This window comes from Wolffia australiana, chromosome 8 (assembly GCF_029677425.1).
Source record: "Wolffia australiana isolate 7733 chromosome 8, ASM2967742v1".
Taxonomy (NCBI): domain Eukaryota; kingdom Viridiplantae; phylum Streptophyta; class Magnoliopsida; order Alismatales; family Araceae; genus Wolffia; species Wolffia australiana.
The window spans coordinates 10556027-10573749 of NC_135842.1; the positions used below are offsets into that span (position 1 = coordinate 10556027).

Here is a 17723-nt window from a genome sequence, read left to right on the forward strand (position 1 = left end):
TATCATAATATTATGCATTATATAAAATCAAAATTAAAATCTAAATTCACCAAAAAATTATTTTACAGATTCGTGAGTTTTATTCAAAATTTTACATCAGAAGATATCCATCAAAAGCATGCCCTATGAAAATAGGATATTTCTTTTAAATTACGGGACCGATAAAATGAAATATGATAACCCAAATTGTACCACAATATGTTGATGCGTCATGAACAGAAGCTTCTGGAAATTTGTTTATTCATTTGGATCACTCAAACTTTCCCGTAATTACAATCATATTACTCCATGCTTTAACTATAATGGGTAAACCACCTTCACTCAATACCAGAAAACATTGAAGACTTGAAAAAAAAAAATGAACTGATTTTTACTTCTGGAAAAATATACATGATATGTTTATCTATATATGAGTAACTTTCATTTGGCACATAATAACAAATAATACATGTTTTTCTTTCTTTTGCTATTTAAAAATTAAAAAGCAAAAGCTTGAAATGGAGGTAAATTTTATTTCTACAAGCTAATCTCATGTTTGGTATTTTGTACCGTCTTGAGGTTTAACTGCTGCTGAACATCGGTAGAGAGCCGGTAGGCGTCCTTGGCTCCACTAAGAATCGAAGGCCGATTTCACTCACCTCGGAATTCTGTTGTTCTTCTTGAAAAGAAACCTCAAATGCAAGTGCCTGGTACAGGCAAACCTCATCCTCCTTGCAGTAGTAAACCTGCTCTCAAATTCTTACTAATATGAGTAAAAAATAGAGATTAAAAGCAAAATCTGCAAGTGTCAAATGCAGACTTCTACATAAAATCAAAGTTATGGAAAAACTGTTGATTTTTTAATTCACATGCATCCTGGATAACCTTGAACAATGATCATCTTATAGTGACTATAATATTGGATTCCAGATTAAGCATGTACACTTTGACATTTTGGCGCATTTTGATACTTGGATAAAATGATTTCTTTCTTATTTAGGTATACTATCAAACAAGTATGATTATCATCAGACTTTTTAGCTGCGGATATAATACCTCACCACATAACCTGCATAATTATCAGAAAAAAATATGCAGGGAAAGTAGGAGATTTAAAAACGATCATCTTGTTGCAATCCCTACCATTAAATATTAAAGAGATGGAGATACTAGGCAAGAAATACAAATAGCAACAAAATGAAGCTGAATTAACTGTCAGACTCAAATAAGGCAAATCATAATAATTTCTACATCAAACAATACTTCTCGGTGTGGAAGGCTGCTTCTTAGAACTCAAATTTATATTTTTGTATGCATCATGTTTTTAGTTCTTGAATCACAATTTTTTTGAAATTTGGGAAAAAGGGGGAAGCAGGCAAAATTACTACTATGTGAATCAATGGTTTCACATGTGCTTACAGTTTGTGATCTTGTTTCTCAATATTTTGAATCAGCAATTTCAAGCTGGATAGATTGTGACTATAGAAGAAGAGATTCAAGGCCAAGGTGGAATCGTGGTGGACATCCAGATCTGGATAGGGTATGTCCACAGTTAGTCTGAACAACTCTCCAGTCTATGGCAGCATCTTTTTGGGGTCAAGAAGCAAATTTGAGAAAGGAGACATCGAAGAAGGAACGGCGTCTTGCCAAGAGTCCGTCAACTGGATGACTTGGAGGACACATGATGCTCAGTGGAAGAGGAACTCAATGAAAAGAAGACATGCAGGGAGGTGGAGAAGGAGAAAGACAAGAAGCCGGAGCTGGATCAGAGACAGCAATCATGGCAACTTTGGCTGAAAGAAGTGATGCCAACACGGATTCTTTCAAATGGTGGCGAATGGATAGAGGCGTTCGAACCAAGTTCTTAAAGTGCAAGTGGGGGACAGAGAATATGTTTGGGCACAGGCTGTTGGCGTCACACTAGCAAATTACTTCAGGATGATATCTAGACAAGGGACCTGAAACCGGTGGCAGTGCAGTGGAAGAGGGGCATCCAAGGTGACACAGCAGCAAAAATTGCTTAAATGAAAGCATTTATTGGGGACAAAATGTGCTGGATCCGATTAGAACCATAAATGTGCTGGAGCATCTCATGGAGCAATTAGCAGCTATCAATTTGAGGTTGGAGACTATGCAGAATACACCTCCGGAAACTCCCACACCAAAAGCAGATCCTTGTCATCCTCCTCGTCATAATTAAGCGGCACCAGTTCAATATCGTCATGACTCAGATCTTCGGTTCAAGAAAGGTGATCTACCTACATTCCAAGGTACAAATCCAGAAGGTTGGATCAAAAGTGTTGACCGATTTTTTCGACTAAATCCTATGGCTGATAAGGACAAGATGCATTTGATCTCTTTACAGTTGGATGCGATTTCTTTGGATTGGTTTTTTTATGCTGAAGATGAGTTTGGTTTTCAAGATTGGATGGATTTCAAGAATCAGTTTTATAGCCGATACGGATTATCTGTAAATGCAATGTACAAATCTTTATTTGAGATACAACAAGTTGGATCAGTTACTGAATATCGTTCTCAGTTTGAACGATTGATTACACAAATTCCTGAATTGTCAGCTGCTGTCAAGGAGAATACCCATTTACGCGGTCTCAAGCCGGAAATTTGCATAGAAGTACAACGTTATCGCCCATATGTCCTTAAGGAAATTATGGACCTATCCATCAAAGCTGAAATAGATCTGTGGACTTTATCTCAAGCAGGGCAGAATTCACAAATTCCTAATCTTGAGCCTGGACGGTTGACAGATCAGAGAAGACCAAAATAAATTATTCATCAACGACATCAAGTTTCAGCCTTAGGACAACCAAGAAATTTCTACACTGGGTCGAGCAGTTCGGGATCCCAACATATGTCTTCCAATCAGACGCACACCCTGGCAAGGCCGCTCAAGAGAAGCAATCTTAGACTCACCGAAGCTGAATTTCAACAAAGAAAATATAAAGGGTTATGCTATCATTGCAATGAAAAGTTTGCACTGGGTCACAGGTGTCGAAAGGACCTCAACTTGGTAACAGTTTTGGAGAAAAGTGATGAGGAAATTCCACAGGAGGAGGAGATCGACATGCTGCAAACCGATGAAGCACCCAACACCCATGGATCTATCTTTACTGTCATAAGTTGCTTTATACTCGATAAAAAGTCCCCAAAAATTGGCATGCTAAAATTATGGGGAAGTATATTGGGTCACAGGGTAAAGGTCCTAATTGATGGGGGTGCTATGCATAATATACATCCTGAAGTAATCTCAGCTTTAAATTTACCCACGGCCAAAGGAGAAAAATTTGACATCTTATTGGCCAACGGAACGGTACAATCAACACAATCAACGTCAGGGATATGTTTAAATGTTCCAGTATACTTGCAGGGGATGGAATTCACTCAAGATTTCTTACCTCTTGCAATGGGACATTTGGACGTGGTGCTGGGAATTCGCTGGTTACAAACATTGGAGTGGATCCTCAGCAATTACAATTTACTTACCCTAAAGGTGCTTTGGAAGGGCAGCTTTATGAGATCAAGTCTGATCCGGATTTCTTACCAAGCCATTATCAATCCACCACTGGCACCCAAGAATTTATCAACAGGAAACGGCAATACCGAGATATCTACAGAGCTTGTGATCCCACCAATGCCACGGTAATCAATCTTACTTTATTACCCTTCTTTGAGAATTTACAAGGAAAATATCCGGCTTTTTTTCAAACATCCCTCATATTACCACCCGAAAGATGCCAAGACCATCGCATACATTTACTCCCTGATACCCGATGCATCAACCTCAGACCTTACTGATATTCGTTTTCCATAAAAATGAGCTCGAAAATGCTGTTCAAGAATTGTTGACTCATGAAGTTATTCGTCCCTTTACTAGTCCCGTTTCTAGTCCAGCGTTATTAGTAAAAAAGAAGGATGGGAATTGGAGGATGTGTATAGACTACCGAACCTTAAATCGGGTAACCATCCCAAATAGATACCCAATCCCCATAGTGGATGAACTATTCGAGGAATTACATGGGTCCATCATCTTTACTAAGCTAGATCTGAAATCAGGCTATTATCAAATAAGGAAGCATGAAGAGGCTGTACATAAAACGGCTTTCAAAACACACCATGGACATTTTGAATTTTTAGCCATGCCCTTCGGATTGACCAATGCGCCTGCTACTTTTCAAGCAATTATGAATTCCATATTTGGTCCTTATCTCCGAAAATTTGTACTGGTATTTTTCAATGATATACTCGTATACAGCAGTTCTCCAGGAGAGCATTGTCGCCATCTTGAGATTGTATTCCAACTACTGAATGAGCATACATTCCATATCAATCCTAAGAAGTGTAAATTTGAAGCAGAACGCATCGATTATTTGGGACACTGGATTTCACGTGAAGGAGTCTCAACGGATAAAGACAAAATTCAAACGATACTGGATTGGCCAACTCCGACCACTCCGAAACAACTTCGAGGATTTCTGGGATTGATTAATTATTATAGGCGCTTTGTTGCCGGATATGCAATGAAGGCCCAACCATTGACGTCCCTATTAAAGAAAAATTCTTTTATATGGGATACTAAAGCGACTGCTGCTTTTGAGAATCTGAAACAATCCATGATATCCACTCCCTTTCTAAAACTTCCGGATTTCTCTCAGCCATTCGTGATTGAAACTGATGCTTCCAGCCATGGAATTGGTGCTGTATTAATTCAAGATTCCCATCCTATAGCTTTTTTCAGCATTCCTTCATCACCCAGACATAAATCAGCATATGAAAGGGAACTGATGGCACTAGTACTAGCAGTTAAGAAGTGGAAGCATTATTTGATCTTTCAGAAATTTTTTATTCACACTGATCAGTTTAGCCTCAAATATCTAAATGAACATAGAGACATAGCTCCCCAATATCACAACTGGATATCTAAATTTCTGGGATTTCAATTTGAAATTAAATATAAGGCTGGGAAGAACAACATTGTTGCAGATAAGTTATCCAGGTCAATGAGTTCTGAAGACATCTCTTGCAACAGTATATCTATCACACACTTGCTGGATCATTTCATTCTTGAACAAGATTTATTACAAGACCAGACTGCATTGACTATTATTAAGAACATTGAGAGAGGACAAAATCTTCCTCACTATTCATATCAACACAATCTGCTTTTCTACAAGAATCGATTAGTAATTCCTGTAAATTCGACACTTATCATCACTATATTACATGAGTTCCACAACTCCAAAATTGGGGGACATGGCGGTTTTCGAAAAACATACAAGCTATCACAATGCAGGTTTATTGGCCAGGTATGAAGAAAGCTATCAAAGATTTTGTAAATCAATGTGTCAGCAGCATAAGTCTTCAACGTTACGTCCTTCAGGTCTGTTACAACCATTACCCATTCCTAATCAAATCTGGGAAGATCTTTCCATGGATTTTATCAAAGGCATACCAAAATCGTCCACGTATTACTCCATAATGGTGGTAGTAGATCGATTGAGCAAATACACGCATTTTTCTACAATTAAACACCCCTTCACAGCTCAGGACATTGCTGAATTAGTCATTAAGGACATAGTAAGACTGCATGGTACACCCAAATCCATAGTTTTGGATAGAGGATCAACTTTCAGTAGCCAATTTTGGCGAGCACTACAAAAACTTCAGGGCACCACTCTGAAGTTTAGTTCATCTAATCATTCGGAGACTAACGGACAAACAGAGGTCACCAATCGCAGCCTTGAATGTTATCTTCGATGCTTTTCATCTCAATGTCATAAAAAGTGGTTCAATTGGTTACCATGGGTCGAGTTCAGCTACAACAGTTCTTATCATTCATCCATCAAAATGACCCCATTTCAAGTAGTACATAGCAGGGAACCTCGAACCATAATGCGCTACGGCACCCCAACTACTCCTATCGATTCCCTGGGTCAATTGTTGCAGGCTAGAGATGCTATGCTCACGCAAATCAAGAGTCACCTGGGAAAAGCGCAAGCCTACATGCCCAAAACAGCAAACAAAACTCATCTCGATGTTGAGTTTCAAGAAGGTGATCATGTCTACCTCAAGATTCGACCGTACAAAATGAAGTTGTTAGCAAAAAGAAGCAACCGGAAACTTGCTCCTAAATATTTTGGCCCTTACAAAATCATACAGAAACTCAGTTCTGAAGCCTATAAATTGGATTTACCATCATCTACATCCATTCATCCAGTATATCCAACCTTCGCAAAGCTATCGGCCCCACTAACGTTTTGCCATGCCCTCCTAACATTTCTGAGAATTGGGAATGGCAGGTGTATCCGGAAGCCATCCAATCTCGCAGGTTTTCTACGCGCGGATTACAGGTCCTCGTCAAGCGGCAAAATCTTCCACATTATGAAGCGACATGGCAAGATGCGGAAGATTTACAAAGACACTTTCCCTCATTCCAAATTGAGGACAATTTGTTGTTTGGTGAGGGAAGTATTGATTTTTTTTTTTTTTTTTTTGAAACCATAAAGAAGATCGCCCAGCTTGGTGATCCTCGGTACACATGGACAGGAGGGATCTAGGCCGAAAAATTAGATGGCCCATCATGGGCCCCCCCTACCCCCCACCTCATCCAGGGCCAAACCAACAATACACAAGCCTCACCACCTTATTTATAGCCCTGTCCACCGACATTGCTGTCCCCTTGAAAAGGACCTCGTTTCGGAGGGACCATATGGCCCAAAGCACCGCGAATCTCAGCCCCCGCTCTCTGTCAAACCCACGTTGAGGTCGCAGCAGTGTGGCCCATAAGACCGTGCTCGAAGTTAACTCTGCAAGGCCCTGGCTAGCCCATAGTGCACGAGCGACCCGACATTGGAAAAAAGATGCTCGCACTCCCCTTCCTCCTCCGCACACAGAATGCACAATGACGATTCAGCCGGAAAAAGCCTTCTACGTCTCACGTGGGTCATTGTCCGCTTCCTGGCAAGCATCCGGGCAAACACCCTAACCTTTAGAGGTATCTTTTGCCTCCAAATTGAGCGACATGCCCTTGAGATGATCGGGTCCTCAATGCGGTGTGTCCTCAGCCTCTGGTATACTCCTCGACTAGAGAACGGGCCCAATACCCATATCCACCCATCTATCACCCCCTCCAATGGCCTCCAGTTGCTCAGTGTTTGCTGAAGGCTTAGGAATTCCTCTACCCGCTGATTGGATAAACTGGCCACAAAAGTTGGACACCACACCCCCTCCCAACACTCTTCCACCAACGCTTGCCGATGATGGGCTATGGCATACAGGCGACGGAATAGGTCTTGAAATCTTCCATGTGGCGTCCAATTATCCATCCAAAACCTAAAACCGGCGCCATTCCCCAGTTGAGCCTGGAAGAATTCCCTGACCATGGGAAACACCTTCCTCAACCCTCTCCAAAAGGCCGACTTCCCCCTCACCTTGTCCATCAGATTCTCCCAACCCAAGTTGAAGCCATATCTGTCCCTCAGTACATCCTTAATCAAGTCATCCAACGGTCCTACGAACCGTCTAACCCATTTCGTCAACAGAGCCACATTCAGTGTACCTAGGTGAGGAACTCCAAGTCCACCCTGTTTGGTTGGCGTGCCTATGTCATTCCATGAAACCAGCGCCATACCACGTCTCTCCCCTGCATTTGCCCCTTTCCAAAAGAATCTCCGCATGAGCCCACTTAGGCGTTTCTCAACCCCCATCGGAATTTTACAAACAGAGAGATAAAAGGTTGGTATAGCTGATAAAACCGATCGCAAAAGCACAAGTCTCCCCCCTCGCGACAACACTCGCTGTTTCCATCCCTCCAAGCGTCTCTCCACCTTTTCCACCACTGGTTGCCAATCTGCTTTTTGTAGGTTATTGACAGATAGGAGTAGCCCCAGGTATCTCATAGGCAGTGATCCCACTGGCATATCAAGCGCACTGGCACACTGGGTCTCCTCCTCCGGCGACATACTAAAGCCCACAAATTCTGATTTACCTCCATTGATTTGCAGTCCCGAACAATCCGCGAACACCCGCAGGAGTGCCGCCAAATTCTTGGCCTCCTCCACCGATCCCTCGATAAAGAACAATGTATCATCGGCATACTGTAGCAGAGGGATGCCCAATGGCTTGCTCGGCGTCTGGAAACCTCGAATACAGCTCCTCCCACATAACATGGATGTGCTTATGGCTAATACATCAGCTGCCAGCACAAAAAGCATTGGTGCTAGAGGACACCCTTGTCTGATCAGGAGGGAAGTATTGATAAGCATCTTCCCAGGATTTACCAGAGAAGACGAAAAGGCTCACATTGACAAGCGCCTCCAGAAGAAGACAAAGAGTCACACATACAGATTGCCATAAATACGTGGGACATTTTGAATAACTGGCGGGAGGGGAGGCTATAAATAAAGAAAAAGAAAGAGGAAAATCCATTGAGCTTTCTTCTTGGTTGCCAAGACGTGGCTGGTGGGGAGATCCTCTGCACATGAAGGGCGAGAGGCCAATCTGGCCACGACCCACCACCTATCCCTTTTGAGTTGTACTCTTTCCATCCCTACTTTCTCTTCTTGACATTTCTCTCTTTATTTCCCAGTTCTCCCTCTCCACGACTTGAATTTGGATTCATCTTGCTGTCTGCCATATCTTCTTGAGAGGTTATCGCCACTTAAGAGACTTGGGTTTGGAATTCTTAACATCGACTAGGGAATCTTATCACTCTTGTAGACAGACCACTAAAGCTCCCCACCCTCCTCGTAAATATCTTCCCAACACTCCGCACCTCCTTGGCTCCAGTAGACCACATAGACTCCAAGACACACATTTCATATTATCTTCAAGTCTCCCAGTCTCAACTACCTCCTCTACAGCTTTGCTAGCTCTGCCATTCCACGTGCCCTCAGATTTGTGGTTGGGTCACACTCCTCTGTAGGCTCCTTAGGCCGTCTCGCCTGCAATATCTTCGTCCCCTCCACCTTATGTTATGAGACCAGCCCCTGCAAGAGCGCTTCTCCAATGATCTCCACCTCCTTGATCACCGCCTCGGGGTCTTCGGATATCAGTCTTGTCCAAATGATATTGCGGAGTCTGCTGAACGTTTGGACCATATGCTTTAACTTCTGTCATGGGCGGTATCCAAGGAGTACTCATCTGGCTTCTATAACGACTATCATTTCCTCCTCTCCCATGGCTACGTCCTCTGGGTGAACCCACCTTCACCTTACCGCTACTTCCCTTTCGATGAAAATTGTCCAACCACAGACCACTATGTATGTTACCATGGAAGCTTCGCGAATGAAGAATGTGTTTGTATCTGGGGTCCACACATTGACACTCTCCATTGTTGGGAAAAGCTTCCCGAGCTCCTGGTTGACCTCCTAGAGCCCTGTGGATCCTCTGATCACCTCCCTAATAAGGCAACCCCAAAAAAGTGCATTGCTTGGCTCTACTCCCATATCGTCTAGTGGGATCTCCATCAGGCATTGTGACGGTCCCGATCTCATCCTCTCCTACTCCCCGAGCCTGCTTTCCCTCCTCCTGTCTCCTCTTGGGCACACCTGCTGTTGATGCCCTACACCGCGACATTGCCGACAGATCATCAGGTCTCCACAATCCCATGTGTAATATGTGTAATGTCCTCTTTCCAAGCATCTAAAGCAAATAATTTCCCTCTCATTAGATGGAAGGGCCTCGTCTCCCTTTGTCGGATCGGGCTTCCGCAATGGAGGGGTTCAGGGGCGGTTGGGGAGGTGTGGGGGTTCAGGTATGGCTACCAGGGCAGAGAGGAATTGCGGGGGGTTTGGGGGATCTAGTTGGTCCTTTTCAATCGGCTTCTATCCCCGACATGCAGCTAGTGGATGACGCAGTACTGGCAAGAGAAATTCCAACAGCGTGGAAGAGAAACAAGACAAAGGGCTTCATGTGGAAAGTCGGCTTTGTAAAGGCTATGATTCCTGCATTGGAGATTCCTATGGTTGTCTGGGTGTCTTGATGAATCGGTGCGATGGTTGTGGCATTGCGTTACGTCCCACTATTTCTTGATCTTGGTGAATAGGCAGGCAGAGGGGGGATGGATCCATCCATAATGCGGAGTTATACATGGTTGGCTGTTAGCACTATTATTATTTGTCCTAATAGTGCACACTTTGGCTTCATGTACCCTTATGGCAGGCGAACACCATTTCCTAAGGAGCGTCCAGACCATGAACTATCCAGAGGGTATCCTCCTACTTCAAAATGTAAACGACAAGATATTCTTTATGGAAGGATCGGTGGAGGAAGCTCGAAACCTCTCTACATTGTTTGACTTATTCGCAGACTACTTTATGCTAAACCTCAATAGAGCCAAGTTGGCATTGGTAGGAAGAAGTCTAGTGCACCAGAGCTTTAGACACACCTATAGGTCAGTCCTTATGTGATACCTAGGTCTACCACTAACGGGGAGCAGACTTACGATTGCAGAGTGGCAGCTGGGGATAGAGGTGTAAAAGAGATAGAGGGGCTGGGAAAATAGAGTTTTATTAGGAGGCCAGTTGGTATATTGATATCAAATTTCAGTAATCTCAATCTTCTATCTCTTGGTCTTTATGACTCACTAGGGGATGTCTTTGGTCTCTTGAGACATAGTGTGTAGGCTTGTGAAGCAGGGCAGGCTGGGGATTCTCCACCTGCAATCCATAAATTTGGCTTTGATGACCAAATGGGCTGAAAGAATCTTGATCTAGGTTCGTATAGGAAGGAGAGTAGAGGGCGTGGCGGGGTAGAAATTCCTAGGGTAGGAGGGTCGAAATGGGAATGACAAGAGGGATCAAACAGAGGCGGTAGGGATCATCAGGGACAAACCGGCTGAAGATCCGGTGAGACGATCACGGGGGACGGGGATCGTGGACGATCAAGGGAACGGGACTAAGACAGGGAGGATTGAGATACTGAGCCAAGGGGCCAATCTTACCTTAAGTCTTGACTCCCCTCCTCAATGGAGAACTACACATATTTATAAGAAAAGGAAGCAATATACCCTAAACATGAGATGACTAAAGTGCCCTTAGTAGGCTAAAATGCCTAAGATACCCTTGGGGGTACAGGATCGTACCAATGACCAAATGGGCAGAAAGAATTGCAAGAGCTGAGGAGGATGTGGTTTTGAAGGTCTTTAAGGACAGATATTGCTCGGAGCTCAATTTGGAAAGGCACTCGATCAGAGTTTGAGGAGAGTCTTCATTCTGGTGCGGTATGTACAATAGCTACATCCATGAATTATTTGACACCAAACTTGGGGACGGTTCTGGTTTCCGTTTCTGGCTGAATAATTGGTCGAACAAGGGTATTCTAAAGGCTCAGTTTCCCAGATTATTCGCCCTAGCACGTAACTTACAGGTCACAAACCGAAAATGCTGGGACAAAGCTTGGAACCCAATCTTGGCCAGGGAAGTGTTTGAGCAACTGTTTTAAGAGCTAATTGATGTACAATAGCTAATTGTACGTCTCAGCCCTTCGATTGAGTCACGAGATGGCTGCGAGGCCAGAGACATAATTTTGGGTAAGGGGTGCCCATATGAAAATTAAAAGAGGAACGATGGAGGACACGACGATCAGCACCACATGCTCCTTGGCGTGAAAATACAAAGTACCTCTAAAGGTGTGGATCGTCTGCTGCCTGTTGAAAATACAAACCTTTCGAAAAAGACTGGTCTGGATGGCATCCGCGGAATGCACTATGTGTTCATGGGGCGGCAGAGAATGTGCTCACCTTTTCTTCACATGTCAGTTTGCCAAGGGATCATGGTCATTCCAACAGACTTCAGGGGTGAATGTCTCATTTGATCAGGCATTTTGGGTTTCTGTATGTAACGGTAGTTGCAGGAGCAAGCTAAATGTGGAAAGCTTCTCACAGTGATATGGGCAATTTGGTTGCACCACAATGAGTTCGTGTTTTGGGGAGGATGGTTGTAATGGATGCTGTCATTCATGATGTGAAGAGGCTAATGTTCTACTGATTTGGAGGGGGGTGAGGGGAGGACCAATTTGGTCACTACATGTATGGACTGCCTACATATTATAATATCATTAGGTAGATCATAAGTTTTGGGTGGTATTCATATTTTCTTCAATTTTTTTTGATCACCAATGATAGGGAAACATGATATTTTCCCTCACGAATTGGTAAATGCATAGATTTATTAGCATTTAAGAAGAAATCAAAGCATTTTATCCCAAATAAATGTAATATAAAATATTAAAATATCGAACCTAATATAAATCAGTTAAGAGTGTTTTTCCATCACCAAAATAATCCAAAAAAATCAAAAATATTTCAAGAATAATGAAAGGAGAAAATCTTGAGATAACTAGTCTAGTGAATGAACAAAGTTTTCTACCCGGATTACATTGCAATAAATGATCCCTAATTGCAATAAATGATGTCGCCTTGTTGACCAGAAACATTTCCTAATCAAAGAATATTTTTTCACATAAAAGTCAATTTGACATGGTCATGTATTAAGGTGATTTGTCCTAGAACCCTTTTTTTGAAAAATGATTTGTCCAAGAAACATACCTTGACATTTATTCTTTGCATAACAGGAGTAGATTTTGCCCTCTTGAAATGAAGAGATGTCGATCCTTCAGAGTTGAGAATTCCTTCAGTAGGATTGATCATTATTTCTCTTTCTGATTCAGTGTCTACATCATACTTACTCTGTGCCTCCTGTAATTTAAATGGGGAAGATGTAAGACTTCATTTTTATTAACCATTATAAAAAATAAGTCTCGATAGTAAATGAAGTATCCTCAGGGAAGAGGAAGCTCCGAGGAGAGAGAAAGCCCCCAGGAGAGAGAGAGTGTAGAAGAAAACAAAACACCTTTCTTTAGGGTTCTCTTCAAGAAGGTACATATAGAGGGAACAATAGAAGAGAGAGAAAAAAGAGAAGAAAGATATGTGAGAAAAAAAGAAAAATAGAAACATATAGAGTATTCAACACTCCCCCTCAAACTGGTGAGTGGATGTTAGCCATTCCCAGTTTGCCGCACAATTCTTGAAAATGCGGGGTAGACAGTTTTTTGGTGAAAATATCAGCTCGTTGATGGGCAGACGTTGTGTAGGAAATGCAAAAATATCCGGACTCCAGCTTCTCTTTTATGAAATGACGATCAACTTCAACATGTTAAGTGCGATCGTGTTGCATTGGATCATGGGCGATGCTGATAGCTGCTTTATTATCACAAAAAAATTGAGAAGGTTGATGACACGATAGCTTGAGTTCTGCAAAAAGATTAGTGAGCCATAAGGCCTCGCAGAGACCTTGTGCCAGGGCATGAAACTCTGCTTCAGCACTGGAGCGAGAGACAATGGATTGTTTCTTATTGCGCCGCGTAATAATATTGCCACCAAGAAAGGTACAGTAACCCGTTGTTGAGTGACGATCAACATGAGAACCAGCATAACCGGCATCAGTATAGACGTCCAATTGGAGACCATCATTACGCTTGAATTGGAGACCAAGACCAATAGTACCCTTAAGATAGCGAAGTACATGGTTGGCAGCATGCATATGACTCGCTTTGAGAGAATGCATAAATTGACTTAACATGCCCACGGCATAAGCGATGTCAGGGCGAGTGTGAGTTAGATATATCAACTTACTAACCAATCTTTGATACTGTCCTTGGTAAGCAACCTCCTCATGCTCCACCAGAGATAGCCGGTGATTCACTTCAATAGGAGTGGTAAGGGGTTGGGAGTCCACCTTTCCAAGCTCTTGAAGAAGGTCCGTAATATATTTCCTCTGGCAAAGGACGATTCCAGTCGCAGAGTATGCCACCTTGATGACAAGAAAGTAGCGGAGGAGGCCAAGATTTTTGATATCAAATTCATCAGCAAGGTGAGCCACCAATTGAACCGTCGCTTGCGAGTCATTCCCCATAATGATAATGTCATCCACATACACAAGAAGCAGTGTGACACCTCCAGAAGAGGAATGACGATAGAAGAGGGTATGATCACCATTGCACTGAGAATATCCAAAGAGTTTCATCGAGTGTGTAAAACAATCAAGCCAAGCCCGAGGAGACTGCTTTAAGCCATAGACAGCTTTCTTGAGACGACACACCAAGGGGGTGCAGAAGAAGGAGCCGCATAGCCGGGAGGCAAGGCCATATAAACCTCTACATGGAGATCACCATGAAGAAAGACATTCTTGACGTCGACTGCTGAAGAGACCAATCATGATGAGACGCGAGGGCAATAAGAAGACGAACAATGTTCATCTTAGCAATGGGGGAAAATGTCTCTAGACAATCAATACCAAACTGCTGTGTGTAGCCTTCAGCCACAATAAGAGCCTTATACCGTTCGAGAGAGCGTCAGACTGGTACTTGACGGTATAGACCCACCAACAGCCAACCAAGTGCTTGCCCAAAGGCAAAGGAACAAGATCCCAAGTTTGATTTTTTTCCAAGGCAGCCGATTCCTCTTCCATTTCATGACGCCACTCAGGTGAAGCCAAGGCGACAGCCACCGTCTTCAGAATGGCAATCGAATCAAGACGGGCGAGAAGGGCTTGATAAGACGGGGAGAGGCGATGGAAGGAAACATAATTGGCCAACGGGTAAAGGGAAGTGGAGGTACAGGATCGAGGGGCTTTCTGGAGAGCAATGGGAAGTTCATCACACGCAGGGGAAGGATTCGGTGCAGCCGGAGGTTGAGAGGGTGGAGGGGCCAGTGAAAGGGCATCGAAGGAGGGAGGAGAGGGTGGTGTAGCAGGGAGTGGTGCAGGTGTTGGGGCAGGGGCAGTCAAGGGACGACGTCGACGACGATGGTAAATGGTCCCGTCAAATTTTTGCGGAGGAGCGGAGGTGGGGAGAGCCAGTGGAGGAGTAGTAGGGAGAGGAGACAAAGAGGAAGGTGTAAGTGGAATAAGGAAATCAAGGGACTTATCGCATTAAGAGGAAGGGGAAGAAGAGGACGACGAGCTAGTCAGGTAGAATGGAGTAGGCTCGTCAAAGGTAACATCTTTGCTCACGAGGAGGTGATGAGTAGAATGGTGATAGCATTTATATCCTTTTTGATGAGAAGAGTAACCCACAAAGACACAACGAAGTGCTTAGCATCAAGTTTATCCTGAGAAATATGACGGTTAGCGATGTAGCAGGTGCACCCAAAGATACGTGGAATAAGATTAGTGTTCAAGGAAACTCTGAAATAGACCCCATGTAGGGCATCGAGAGGGGAAAGATGAGAAAGAACGTGAGAGGGAAGGCAATTAATGAGGTGGGTAGAGGTTAGAGAAGCTTCACCCCAGAAATATTTGGGCATATTCATGTGAAGAAGGAGAGAGCGAGTGGTATCAAAGATGTGGCAAAATTTGCGTTCTGCAAAACCATTCTGTTGAGGCGTGTAAGGACAAGACGTTTCATGGACGATACCATGAGAGGTGAAGAATGTGGAAATGGTGGAGTTTGAGAGACGTACCAAATTGATTATGGATGAGGGCATGGAACGAAATGATAGTTCCAGAAAGATCTGATTTATTTTTGAGGAAATAACCCCATGTAAAGTGGGTGGAATCATCCATAAATATCACTAACCAGTGGGTGCTAGAAGTACTAGAGATGGGGGCTGCCCCCCAGATATCACTGTGAATGAGGGAGAAGGGAGAAGATGAACGCAAAGAGGGGTCAGAAGGAGGATACGTTGCCCGAATATGTTTAGCTAACCGACATGGTTCACAAACAAACCCGTACATAGGACGTCCATGAAACAAACGAGGGAACATTAGTTTCAAAGTAGAGAAGGATGTCCCAAGCGACGATGAAGAAGCCAAAGAGGGTCCTGGGCCACAGTGGAGAGAGCCGCACCAACAGCAAGGACTGAAGGAGAAATAGGTGGAGAGTGGTGAAGGATGTAGAGACCACTGCGTTCCTCAGCAAGTGTAGTTGTCTGCCCCGACACCTTATCACCATAGAAGCAAATATTAGGGTTGAAAAATAAGTCTTGGCCATGATCTTGAATAAGGTGACAAAGGTATACAAGGCTAAGGGTAAGGCGGGGGACATGGATAACATGTTTGAGGGTAATATGGGAAGAGAGTTGGACACTCCCAACACCGGCCACAAGTAGGAGTTGACCAGATGTAGTACGAACTTTATGAGAGCTAGCAGAGGGGGTGTAGGTGAGAAAACACTTTGAGGAGGGAGTCATGTGAGCGGTGGCACCTGAGTCAACGATCCACTACATATGAGAAGAGGAAGAGGAAAAATGTGTACTTTGATAAATCAGTGAAGTAGAGTCAACCAATTTAGACTGATGGAGTTGCCGGAGTTGGTCAATTTCATCGCGCCTAAGTTGATCTCCCATAGAAGATGTATCGGCGGTAATCGGTTGAGTTGCCCCAAGAAGCGATTTAGAAGAAGCCATGGATGGTCCCGTGAAGGCAGGGGTATGATCGGAGACACCGAAGTGGTCACCAAGTGACTTTGGTGAGGATTCTTTTTTTAGTAACTTGTAGCAAGTATCTTTAGTATGACCTCTTTTCTTGCAATAATTGCAGAAAAGAGAAGAATCTCCATGGGGCCTGTGGCCTGTACTCATCAACTTCTGGACTGCGGGAATCACGTGAGGTTGCAGCATTAGGAAAGAGGACGTATGAGGCTGCCCATCCCGAGTAGGTGTAGGTCGTGAGTTCCCCAGCGGCTGCACAGCCATTGACGAGACAGGTTTGAAGTGAAATATGCCCAAGCGTGTCTCCTCCATCTAAACGGAAAGAAGGGCCTCCTTCAAGGTAGGAACCTTTTCCTGATGAATAAGCTTACTGCGTAGAGACTCGTACTCGGGGTTCAGCCCCATGAGAAATTTGAAAACCCGGAGTTGGAGAATATAACCACGATCAACCGAGTTGGGGTTAGTGGTCCAACTCAGCCCAAAGAGATGTCAATTCCAAGCTATAAGCTCGAACAGATCTGGGGCCCTGGACTAAGTTAGTGGAGAGAGGCACGAGTTCATAAATAATGGCTAAGTTGTTTCGCTTAGAGTGAGATTCTTGAGCAGCATCCCATATCTCCTTGGCTGAGTCTAGAGATAAGAATTCCGCAGCACATGATGGACTAATACTCTCGAGAAGCCACCGACGAACCACACCCTCAACATCAAGCCAATGATCATACTGCGAGGCAATGGGAAGCGGCGGCTCTTCCAAAAGGTACTTCATAAGTTTCCCTTTCAAAGTAATTCGAACATATTGACGCCATTGAAGAAGATTCAACCTAGTGAATCGAAATTCAAAAGGAATGCGAGGTAACGAATAGTGCCAAGAACTCAATTCGGATGAATGAGGAGACAGCCCTGGTGGCAAAGAGGCAGCGAAGGTAGTAGAATCATTAGACTCTATGTTGTCTACGGAGATCCGGCAAGATTATAGGAGCGAGGAGATACTCTGACTTGGAGAAATCAAGATGGCACTGATAACGCCGAGTGACGGTGACCGCGAATGAAGATCGAGGAACGCCAAATGGAAGGCCAAGGAATGAAGGCCGAGAAATATCGGCCGGTTGAGCTTGAATCTGCAGGAAGGTTGATCGAAGAACAGCTCAGGACAAACGTCGAACAGGTGGTAGGCAATGAGAACACGCCGAGCAATGAAGGCCAAGGAATGAAGCCCGAGAAACGTTGGCCGGTTGAGCTTGAATCTGCAGGAATGTCGACTCAGAAAAAACGTCGAACAGGTAGTAGGCGATGAGAAGAC

At 43.8% G+C, this 17723-nt stretch overlaps 1 protein-coding gene across 1 annotated transcript in view; it reads right to left on the reverse strand.

Annotated features, from left to right (window-relative positions):
* Positions 1 to 345: 345 nt before the first annotated feature.
* The window catches only part of LOC144706758 (haloacid dehalogenase-like hydrolase family protein), a 70260-nt gene continuing 52882 nt past the window's right edge, over positions 346 to 17723 (reverse strand). Inside the window, exons 27-28 of the mRNA XM_078579777.1 lie at positions 12542 to 12691; positions 346 to 725 (exon numbers count right to left, since the gene is read on the reverse strand). Coding sequence (XP_078435903.1) covers positions 561 to 725; positions 12542 to 12691 — 315 coding nt within the window. The 3' untranslated portion in view covers positions 346 to 560. The remainder of the gene's footprint in view (positions 726 to 12541; positions 12692 to 17723) is intronic.